The sequence below is a fragment of the Montipora foliosa genome, chromosome 13 (assembly GCF_036669935.1).
Source record: "Montipora foliosa isolate CH-2021 chromosome 13, ASM3666993v2, whole genome shotgun sequence".
In the NCBI taxonomy this organism is placed as follows: domain Eukaryota; kingdom Metazoa; phylum Cnidaria; class Anthozoa; order Scleractinia; family Acroporidae; genus Montipora; species Montipora foliosa.
The window spans coordinates 29,780,030-29,791,872 of NC_090881.1; the positions used below are offsets into that span (position 1 = coordinate 29,780,030).

Here is an 11,843-nt window from a genome sequence, read left to right on the forward strand (position 1 = left end):
AGAAAGCTAACCATTTTAAAATCAAGTACTAGACTTAACCACCATTCAGCAATGATTTTATATATACTAATTAGATTTGATAAATAATCGGTGCCATTGCCAGCCAGTTGAGCTTTGGTTGTTAAGTTGATAACACCAGTTCCTTCACATTGGGTGCTCCGGGTTCAAATCCTGTCCAGGACAAGAAGTAACTTTTACTTTTTTACTTTTCATCTGCTACCACAAGTCCTGGGACAGAGTAATCTAAATTGACGATAACAGTCAATCCAGGCAAAATTACGAATTGTCGATAGGTAGAGGCAGAAACCCATAAGGGTTGAAACGTGTAACGGCCCCTAAAGCTTCTGAATATTCAATTTGCTAAGTACCATATTTGGAACAACTAGAGCGAGGGGTTTCCAAATATGGTACTTTGCACTGAAACATTCAACCAATCAGTTCGCACTGAATATTCGGAAGCTGTGAACGTGCGTTACACGTTTCATCCCTTATGGGTTTCTGGTAGAGGATATGTTGCTGGTTTGAGCCTCCCACGCAAACTCTCTCAGGGATTCGTCACGCGGTCCTCCCCCACAAGCGTCTGCTGAAACGAGCCCGAATTTACGTAGACCAATCACAACGGACTTCCAGATTCTGGAAGTGCACTTTAGACCTTGAGAAAACTGTAAGAAGATGGGCCCGTGGGGGAGGAACGCGTGACGAATCCCTAAGAGGGTCTGCGTAGGAGGCTAAGAGAGTAAAGTGCTAGTTTTCTTCCCCATATGAACTATGTGAGCGTTAGCCCTTCTAATTGAAATGGGGACAGAGAAAAACTCTGACCAGGGTGGGAATTGAACCCACGATCTTCGGGTTAAATCACCGCTGCTCTACCGACTGAGCTGCAAGGTCAGACAGGAGCAGGCCATGGGAACTGAAGCTCCTGAGCGTTCTTAAGGTGTTCCGTGGGTTGGGTTGTTTCAGCTATGGTGAAACAATGACCTGCAACCGTAACCTGCAACCTGCAGACTTTGAGTAAATAGTAATAATCGGGGTGTAAAAGAGAAAAAAACCTACCATTTGCTAAGTACAATGTAACGGGTGGGAACTAAAGCAATGTGTTTATATAGTGGCATTTAGTTGCGTGAATTCGGCCGGTATTTAACCACAAAGGAGTGATAAGAATGATTCATTGATTAGTTACAGTTATCAATAGGCCTTTTGACTAGTGTGGGCTTTGAAGAGCAGATTTTTAGTGAAATATTAGGGTTACTCAGGATAACTTTGGAATTTTCTCACGAAGTAAGTGCATTTTTCTTGCTGCTTTGTAATTAAGGGTTTTTAATTTAGAACGCTTAAGTCGTTTTCATTTAAAACAAAGAGGTGATTTACCGAACACGTGGTCTGTTCGCTAATTTAATTAACATATTTTCCCTTTTTGCTTAGGGGCTTCAAGGTTGCCTCCTAGGGTCTGGGCCAAAACCCTGTTGGGGCAACCACAGTGAGTAACGCCTTATTTATAGCTATTAATGTTACAATTAATTGTGGCGGAGGTTTGACCTCAAGAGTGAGCACCATACGTGGTCACCTGGAGCATAGAAAAGGAGAGAGTTAAATTTCCTCGTAAGTCGTAATTAACGGGACGCAAAGTAAACATATCTTCCGCGGGAGCGAGTTCAGAATAGCCCGCCACTATTGTTTCTTCTTAATTGTGGTGGCATATCATATGCAAATTTGTGGCCGGGTATTCCGGAGCCTCTTTCATGTACAGTGGATATGAAGTTAGGGTTAGGTTTATAGTGTCTGGTTAGTTTTGAAAACGGACACGCTTACTCGGTTGTGCAAAAAATACCTGTACACACGTAACGTATTCGAATCCTCTTGGCCGGTTTACACGAAAGTGCTAAAGCGATGCATAGAGCACGCAGGTTCAATGTTTGTTCAGTGATTACTCTTGTTCGCGGCATATCGAAATCAGTGAAAAATTCCTGCAAATGTAAGGTCAAAAGCAAGCCTGACGCATTCGTTTGTACGGATGAAAAGTAGCGTTGAAAGCCACACTTGAGTATGAGGTCAGAAGAGCCGCTAAAAATAACTAAAAAAAGATGACTTCGAATCGAGTCAGACCAAGTACTCCGACATTCTTCGTGTCTTTTCCTGTGTTAATTATTCTCCCGAGAAAACTAAGACCGGAATAGATCTCACGCCATCGTATTCGAAAACCTCCATTTTCGTGCTTGTATCGGCAAACGTTTAAAAATCCGCTCTGAAGGGTGTTTTTGAAACCTCCGTCTTCGGTGCTCGAAAATACCCTTCACGTGTACATCTCCATTTTGAAAAATATCCGGATGCCAAAAACCAATTGGGAAAAGTACATGAATTGTAAGTCTCGAGACAAAACGATACATCCAATCACAGTTATATTCATGAGTTTAATTGCGAATTCTGCAAGCAAGGCGTCCTTGGAGATTTCGAGTAAACGATGAACCAGCAAGCTAAGGGGTCCCGCGCGATTTCGGAAATCTCCTTTCGTCCACCGCATGTGTGTGCTGTGTCTTTCCATATCAAGATTTTAAGCGAAAACTTACGCTTTATTGTGTAAACCTGGGGTGGTTTTTATTGTAAATGACTGTAAGCGGGTAACAAAAAATATGAACCTGTTAAAGTTAATTGAATATCGGTGTAAGCCGATGTAGACTTAATTAATTCTGTTGTTGTTGTGGTTTTTGTTTAATGTCATTCGTATATACTTAAAAGGAAAACGGATCTGATCGGTGCGTACTGAAGATAGATCAGCTTCATAAGATTGTTCCACAAAGATAAGTTGCAGGTTAGTGCAGAGATTGATTGTTGAACGATTTGCTGTCTTTCAAGTCAGAAAAACAATTATTGACAGAACGCCGTCCAAATTTACATTAAATATGCCGTGAAAGTTGTAAAAACGTAATTCAATAGAAAAATCATTACCTAGAGTGAGAAAACAGAAGGGTCAGCTCTAGATCTGGCCACGGTGGAAATGAGATCCTCGAATTCAGACACCTGTATTCAGGGGCACCCAACGAATCTGTTCCTAACATTATCTGTTCCCCAGAGGAATCTTGCTGGCTGGCAAAAATACAGGTGTTTCGATGAGCTGGCTGGGGAATTTTGTTACTGATAGAGGTTTTGCCTGGGAATTACTGACTTTTTCTAGCATTTCAACCCGAGCTGGCTGTAGAAACTCTGAAGACTGAGGACGAGAGAAAAAAAGAACCTCTTCCCTATCCCAGAGAGTAGTGACAAACATACCGGAAAAAACCTACTTTGTCCCGGTTTTGTCGCTTTTGTTCGGTCGTTTTGGATCGAGGGATTTGAAAACGCGCGGAAATTCCTGGCTGGGAAATAAATTTGAACAGCAGGCTGGGAAACCAACCAATTTTATCTAGCTGGCTGGGAAATTTCTTGTGTGTCTTGCTGGGAAAAAGGAACAGATAATGTTTTCCCAGCAACACTGAAAAACACCTGAAAATGCCTTAATAACATTTATTTTCATTAACTGGGGTATAATAATACATTTTACAACAAATTGGTCGTTGGGTGTCCCTGTGTATTCAACTGACGCACATCAGTGTATTGAGTCTTGTGAGGGGAACCTGATAAATGTACTGGGCGGATCCAGGATTTTAGCAGAGGGGGTTCGATGAAAGGGGCACCTTTGGCAGTCCCCCTGTGAGGGGTTTCCGGGGGCATCTTTCCCCCGGAAAATTTTTAAATTTCAAGTCTTCGGAAACGCGATTTCCGCCATTCCTAGGCAAAGTCAGCGTGTTTTAATACTTCATTTTTTAAAAGTTAAAATGCCATCCCTTTTGCATCAAAACATAACAAAGCTGCGTAAGAAAGGATGCAAATTTGCATTTATAAAACAATGATAAAGATATCCTTCATTTTAAAAGAGCCACATTCACATTGAACCAAAAATTTATTTTTTTATATTGGAGAAAACGTTTTAGCTGTATTGAGCAGCAGAGGCTTGACTTGGTTTTGAATTTGTTGCAGTTAAGATTGACTGTATTTATTTAATGTTGTTACAAGTTTTTTACGTTAGCTGTTTAATTCAGGGGGTTCGATCACACTCCCCGAACAACCCCCCCCCCCCCCCAAGATCCGCCCCAGATGTCCTTGTTGTGGTAGCTAAGATATAACTTTATTTACAGGACAAATTTGTGGCATGTCCGAAGCAATACTCTAATCAGATTCATCATCTCGGTTGGTAAGCTACATTAACAATAATGTAAGTTCTGGAGTAGTAACCCTAAAGTTGTGCAAGTTATTAGTCGGGTCAGTTAAACTCATGGGAAACTTTGCAAGGATTGCTTTTAAAAGATATTGTATCATATTGACTTATTTCTCCGCGGAAAAATTGCTCTTTTAGCTAAATCTTAATATGATGAACGGAAATTACAATTTCTACATGGTGTATTGCAATTGAATCGTAGTTTGGGCATTCAGTTATCTCGCTTTAAGATCAGCAGAGGGATGTAATTAGGTTGGCCCTCTAGGATTACCTCTTTCAATATCTTTCCGACTCGGCAAAAAGACATATACATTTATACATACATATAGATCAAACTATAATTAAATTGGTCAAACTTATGCTAAGAACACTCATTCTCTGAAGTGCAAAGCGGATGGGAGAAAATTCAAAACAAAACACGTGCGTTTTATAAAACATTTCAACCCGATGCACTCATTTACAAGCAGGTACCGAAATTTCCTGGTACTGCATCGTTTTCTTAAAATTTGTCTTATTTTTTAGAATTAGTGACTTTGTTTTCCCTCCTTGGCTATATTTCGGTAAAGATGTGTGGTTATTTCAGATCTTGGAAAATACCCAACTGTCTGCTAACCTTTTCCCATTATTGCTAAAAGAAATATCTTTTGGTCGGCAAATTAAATATAAGATGATATTTTCAATCGTGGAACTACAAGCGTTAAAGTTTCATTCACTGTTCCTATGTTTAAATAAAATCTCCAATAGCAATGATTAGTTTCCTGACGATATGGACAGCGTTTGGTGAGTTAATTACAACAAGAAGCACTTTCGGGCTGACCAAATTATTCATTAGGAGCACTCTTAATTGCAAGATCTTAATGTAATCTCTCTATAATGCCACCTTCATCCATAATAGATTGTTTGCAAGTCACAGAGGATGTGAATTCGACTTAAATCTTAGCCTAGGGGAAAAGTTTACATTTGAGATTTTGCGATGTTGTGATTGAGTGGCTTTGAGTCATAGTAAAGTATTAACGAGATATAATAAGGACACTATATAAAGCGCGTTTGTTGTATCGTCCGTTTCCTGCTTTCAAAGAGCTTTGACAACTCATGTAAAGATGAAGCAGCTGTTCTACAAAATCCGGTTCTTTAAGTACAATCCACACAATTATTTTCAACATAAGCATGAACAACTCTCCAATTAGGATACAAAACTGACCAACAATGTGGAATAATTAACGGGTTGCCTTGTTAAACAATATCGCTCTTTACAACTCTTTTCCTTTCTTTGTGCGCTGCTCCGATGGAGCATGCGCTCTGTTTCCTGTTAAGCCCAGTGATTGGTCAGTTTTTGGCAGGTGCGCTTCACATTACATTGCTTCTCAAAAAAAAAACATCTCATCGTCATTCGCGGTCTATATGCTCTTCTGAGCTTTCGAACGGCAATATTTACTTAACGCTGAAACATTGTTTAGCTACGAATTCAAAATGCCAAAGTCCTTCTTGGTGAAGAAATCAACTGCACAAACAGTACCACAAAGTAGGTTCACAGAAGGTAAAGTAAACTTTTTTCACGAGATGTTTTTTGAAAGTAGCTGAAATCACGACTTTTACAAAACATTGTGGCCTGTAGAAGAAACAAATATATGTCAAATATGCCCGCCCCAATCGGGCTAATTTTCTAAGAAGTTTCTACTTACCATTAAAAATGGTAAAAAGCGCTGGTTCTTTGGTATGAAATTACTCAGGAAAAATAACGTCAAGGGGGTTACTAGTAAGGAAAAATTTTACATTTCTGTAATAGGAGAAAGAGGATTGGTGAGGTAAATAAGCTTCCCCGGGGTGTTCACCATCAATGAAGTGAACCACACAACCTGCTACATTAAGTCAACATAAAATTTACTCTATCTTGTAAACAAAAACGATTTTCTAAAAGGAAAAACCGATTAAAGAAGGGTAACGTTATCCTGTCAGCCTCTCAGTAGCTTCTAAACGCAAAACAGATAATAAAGCTCTTGAGGGAATTGTTGTTTTCTAAGTACCATTTTACGGTCAAACGCTTTTGTTCCAAAGGGAAGGTTTATTTACACTGACACGTTAGCCGTTTTCAGTTGGAGCGTGTCAGTGCAGCAGTCTGTGATTCTTTTTTTGGCCTAACCGCGTAAGTCAGGAAATTTGTTCAAATTGCAGGCTATAAAACTTTGTAAATCCTTTAGATTACGAGATTTCCGAAGCCAATGATGACTGAGGAACATGAATAAGAAATAACTTAGTTACATAAAGAGTAGTCCATGCCAGGCTCTATACCTTGTTTTATTAGCTGTAATTTCGCGGTTTTCAGAAAATGCTTTGAAAGCGAGAGTCGCAGAGGTGAGCAATCCACTGCAGAAAAGAATTACTTATTACACAAACCTGATTTTGAAGGATACATGGAAACCCTGCCGGGAGCGAGTCATAAAAGAGGTTCTCCGTTTAACACAGGTGTTTGAAAGTGGACTATTCAAAGAACGATCCTTTATAAATATTCATGCATTCTCTGCCAGTTTAGTTGCTTTGGGGATCACAGGTAAATCCTTTGACAATAAAGGGAAAACTAAATTACTCGAGAGAAAGAAAAGTCGTTTCATTATGGCGCGTGCGTTATAAATAAGAGCACTTATTAACAACTCGCAAGAAATTCAAATTTCAAATAAAACTGACAGGAACACGTGCTTAAGATTAACTTCTAAATCAATAATACTTCCAAATAAATTTGTTGGGATCGAGAGAAATTCGAGTAGCCTAGCCTGAAATCAAGAATCAAATACGACGAAGAACACCTTAGTTTTCGTCAAAATCGTTCCTCCTTTAACTAATTTTTTAACGCTTTTAAGTTGAAAATGGTATTTTCATTATAAAGAGAAGGTGTTCCTCAACGTAATCTTTGTGTGAAAAATTAACTATTCTCCAGCTTTAGAGGTTGTCTCTTCATGTCAAATTTCTTCAAAAATAATGCTCAGGTAGCAAGATAAAAAAATACAAATATTATACATTTAGATGTACTTTTTGTTCTTCATGAGGTGAGGCGTTGATGCGCAATAACTAACAGCTAGTTTCTGTAATAATAAGCAAAATTTTGAAACTAATTTTGCCTCCATAAATACCGGTTTTTCCTTTGTATTTATTATTTGCGCGGCGGTCCGACAAAGAAACGCATCTAGAACCCTGTTTTATAACCCGACTACAGCCGACCGTGCAAACACGGTCTGTTCTGTACCAGCGATGAAAGATAAATTATACTTTTACCTTTTTCTTAAATGATAGCTCATCTTCAAACAAATATGAGTTGATTCAACAGAGAATGAGAGAATAATGGTTGATACTTTTGTTTTTCACTACACAAATGAAGGAAGTATCAACAAATTCCTTGCATGTCTTCTTAAACGTGAAAGAGAAAGAATGTTCCCACTACTCATTTTATTAAATTTATCAATTTTGAAAAGTCGATTGCTGGGTTAATAGTTAATCTCCCTCCTGTGTAAAAGACTTTTAAAGAAAATGATCCTTGTAAATAGTGCCAATTTCCAGGCTCACTGGAACACTAGATTTTTTCAATGACTTTCATGTTTCAATGTTATTATTGCTACAATTCTGATAAGTGAAACTTGAAGATTATTCTCGAAAGCGCTCAAAGAGCGTTCAAAGCGTTCTTAGTTCGCTTCAAAGGCAACTGAGCACTGATAGAAAACAATTTCCTCGACTTGAATCATTCAAACCTGTCTGAGAAATGCTTATGCCGCCTGATCGAAAGAACATGACAAACAAATGATGCATTAGTGACTCCGGAGACGCAAAATCGACCAATATTTCTCATTGAAAAAAACAGGAACTTGACAGATTGATATCAGAGTTACCAACACTTGATGATTGTGAAAAACAACTAATACACTATCTCATTGTCTCTTATCTAGTACTTTTGACATTTTGAAAACAATGTAACACTTACGAAAGTGCGCCGAAAATTGAATGATGTTACATGAGTAGTCATGCGATGTACAATCATAGACAAAAGTAGACGGTAAGGTTATATGTAAATGAACCGCACTAGAGCTGTACTTTAACCCGCTTCTGTGAAATTTTCACCGTCTCTTATATAGCGCCCCTCCCCCACCCCGCCTATTCAAAGTTGGAAGGCCCACTAAAACTGTTCAGTTTTGCATAACATTGAATCAAAAGTGCTAACTGTCCTAAACTTCCCAACGGTTTTGTCAGTATGATTGTAGTTTCTTATTAGTTTCCATAATGGCAGCTTACAGTCGATCTCGACTACTTTTTCTGGATTTGCATGTAATTATTGAATGATTCCTTTTGTTTTCCTTTTGTTCAAGTAAAAATCACTCTGGTTGCTTGGCACACCACTTGAGAAATATTATATTTATCGGCCGGGTGTTAATCACAAACGGTATCATCTCAGTTGAAGTAACGGCCACCGTGTCTTTCATTTTCCAAACCACCAAATGTACTCAGTGGCCTTTGTCATATCAGGAGGGCTTAAACAATTTGTACTAAGACTCGCCAGAAAAAAATGACTTCATGAGCATCTCGATCCAGGAAAGATATTTGAGAAATCATATAATACAGATTTGCTCTTCATAATCAAATGCAGGATGTAGCAGCAAAAAACGTTCCAAGAGAGTTGTAACTCAGTCTTTTCTTATTTGTTCCCGCTTCTTTAATCTTCCACAACAATTCTTGGTCAGTTTTTTCGACTGCTTGAAGGCGCAAGTAGAAAATCTAATTACAGTGCGACGCGCTTTACCGTGGCCACCTAACAAAGTTTTTTACAAATTGTCTTCCAATCAGGGTAGTGAATTTGATTGACAGTCACACCTCCTGGCAAAGTTCGCACAGTTATAAGTTGAATACCGTTGCATGGGTTGTTGAGTTGACGTATTTACACGTAATTGTCAAATGTGAAAGTTTGTTGGGTGGCCACGGTAAGCCGCGTTGCACTGTAAGACACAAATACGGGAATGGTACAAGTTCAGTTCGAGTTAGGGGGTGTTTAGATGATACCGGGGCGACTTTCGCACAGGTGCGAGTTCACTCCGGTTCTCTCTCTTAGCTCTGTATTTGTTTACATGATATCACCAAAAAAAGTCATGCTGGGGTGACTCACACCGGCGCGAGTTCATCAAAGGTTGCTGCACCGGAGTGAAAATTTCTTTCCGGCGCGAAATCTCGCAACGGTGTAATGTAAACGAGGAACGACTACTCGTTCCGGGGTGAAATCGGTCTCCCGGTGGGCTGGAACGGGTAGCACATGCGTATTTTTCCTGATAGACGCCTTATTTGCAATTTGGATTCACGTGTGTATTTTATCGATATGTAGTGTTCCTTCATGTAAACAGGATACGAATTCGCCTACTCATCATGTAAACACGGTACGAAATCAAGAAGTCATGCCGGTGCGAGTTTTCTCTTTTAAACACCCCCTTACTGACGAAATAATGCTCTTAATTACTCTCACGTTTAACCAATTTCATTGCATGAAGACGTCTAAACTATATATTGCTGTGTATACATTAGTGATGGGCCTCTAGTGCGTGTTCTGACTCAGGTCTTTAGTGAAATGAATTCTGCAATAATGACCAATAATTCTCAGGTGTACCATGATTTTAGCTTGAGAAACGGTCAGTGTAAAACACAGACTGCAGACTGCTGACCAGGGGTAAAATGCAGACTGAGATTATAACGTAACTGTTGAAAAGCCCAAACCCCTTAGAGATGGCCTTATTAGGCCTAAAACAATACTTAGGCTTAACTGTTAGCATTTCTAATGGGTTTGGGCTTTTTCAACAGTTAAATTATAACCTCAGTCTGCTGTTTACCCCTGGTCTGCAGTCTGCGTTTTACACTAACCGCTTGAGAAACGTTTTCTTGGTTACGTTCCGCCTCGAAGCTCGTTTCATCTTCACTTGAATCTTTTTAAAAAGTGAACGTTGTATCTAATCAGTTGTTATGTAGCCACATCGATGTCGCGGGCGACGTCTATCGTTCCTCGGTGATAACTGATCACGTTCTATGCCCTTAGTGTCCACTGGTATCATATTGGATGGGAGGGAGGGGAGGCGGGGGGAACTTAAACTATCTATGATGCTCTTTTCTTTTTCGTTCGTCAAACCAGCAAAGGCAGAACTGAAGCTTTTTCCCTGTGAAACCGAGCAAGCAGAAGAGGATAAATACAAAGGCTGGAAACAACTACACATGTCAGAATACGAAACAAGTGTGGATTCTCTCAACACAGTGGTTCAAGAATTCCAGCACCAGATGTCAAACTATACTGGCTACTCTATGTTCTTTCCACCTGACACAGAGGAAGATTTACAATCTCCACTAGGCGAGTCCAGTCCTAGCATTAGTAATTCTAGCAAGAGCAAAGAAAAGCCATTCAAGTGCAGCTACTGTGTGATGTCATTTACCCGCCCAAGTGATCTTCAACGTCATTTGTTGATTCATAACAACAACAAACCATACAAGTGCGAAGAGTGCGATCGTGAATTCACGTGGTTTGGAAACTTTCAAAAACACGTTCTGTCGCACATGGGGGGCAGTACTATAGGAGCAGGAAACTTGCCTTTTTCGGCCATGTTCAACTTTCTAGCACGAGAGCAAGTCAAAGATCTCTTCATCAAGGAGGATGAAAAGTTCAAATGTCGTTTGTGCGCTAAGGACTTTACACGACTCAGTGGCTTAAAGACGCACATCCGCATGCACACTGGGGAAAGGCCTTACGTATGCGAGGTTTGCTCATTTGCTTTTACCACCTCTCGTGCTCTGAAGATGCACGTGCGCCTGCACACTGGAGAGAAACCGTACAAATGTGAGGAATGCGGGCGCGCTTTCACCAGAAGGGATGAGATGCATACTCATATGTACATCCATAAAGGTAAGGGAGTCTATCTGTTTGTTTGTCTACAGTACGTACCTCGGCTACTGACCATTATGCCATTGTGAAGTAGCTGTCAAGCCTATTCCAAATGATTATCAGACATTTTTCACACTCATTGAGAATCAAAGTTACTGAACTTGACATCTCAGAATAAGAGGCCATATTCTCACAACCGCAAATCCTATACTTGTATTTTTCACAGCAGGTTTGCGCAATGTGTTATTCACATGAAACAGCAAACCGAAGGTTGCTACTTTCATAAGACCTCATAAAAGCATGAAAATTCTCTTATAATATATTTTCTGTGCCATTTCCCGGTATCTATGGGGCAACAGTCAAGTTACCCTTGGCCATAAAAGCGGCGCTAAATCTCTCTATTATGCCTGGTTTTGACATATAGAAAAAAAGCTTTTCCTTGATAACTAAATAATGCCGAATTACTGAATAATGATTGAATGAAAACCTTTCTCTTGAGAGGTTAGCAAGACTTTTTGTTCTCTTCTTTCAAACAGGAGAGAAACCATTTAAATGCGATATATGCTCGGCCTCGTTTATACGTTATGGCCATCTTCAGCGTCACCTGTTAATTCACAGTGATGACAAGCCGTACAAGTGTAAGCTATGTCCCAAGTCATTCACACAGTACCGCAACCTTCAAACCCATATGTACAAACACACAGG

The 11,843-nt window shown here is 39.7% G+C and overlaps 1 protein-coding gene across 3 annotated transcripts in view; it reads left to right on the forward strand.

Annotated features, from left to right (window-relative positions):
* Positions 1–1,017: 1,017 nt before the first annotated feature.
* The window catches only part of LOC137982960 (zinc finger protein 678-like), an 11,814-nt gene continuing 988 nt past the window's right edge, over positions 1,018–11,843 (forward strand). Inside the window, exons 1-6 of one of the 3 annotated variants that reach the window (XM_068830127.1) lie at positions 1,018–1,278; positions 1,423–1,477; positions 2,734–2,806; positions 4,170–4,225; positions 10,398–11,159; positions 11,675–11,843. The exon at positions 11,675–11,843 is cut by the window's right edge and continues 988 nt beyond it. In XM_068830127.1, the coding sequence (XP_068686228.1) occupies positions 10,478–11,159; positions 11,675–11,843 (851 nt within the window). In that variant the 5' untranslated portion in view covers positions 1,018–1,278; positions 1,423–1,477; positions 2,734–2,806; positions 4,170–4,225; positions 10,398–10,477. Of the gene's footprint in view, positions 1,279–1,422; positions 1,478–2,733; positions 2,807–4,169; positions 4,226–5,598; positions 5,787–10,397; positions 11,160–11,674 lie in introns of those variants that run through there. The other 2 variants (XM_068830125.1, XM_068830126.1) reach the window with 2 other exon arrangements.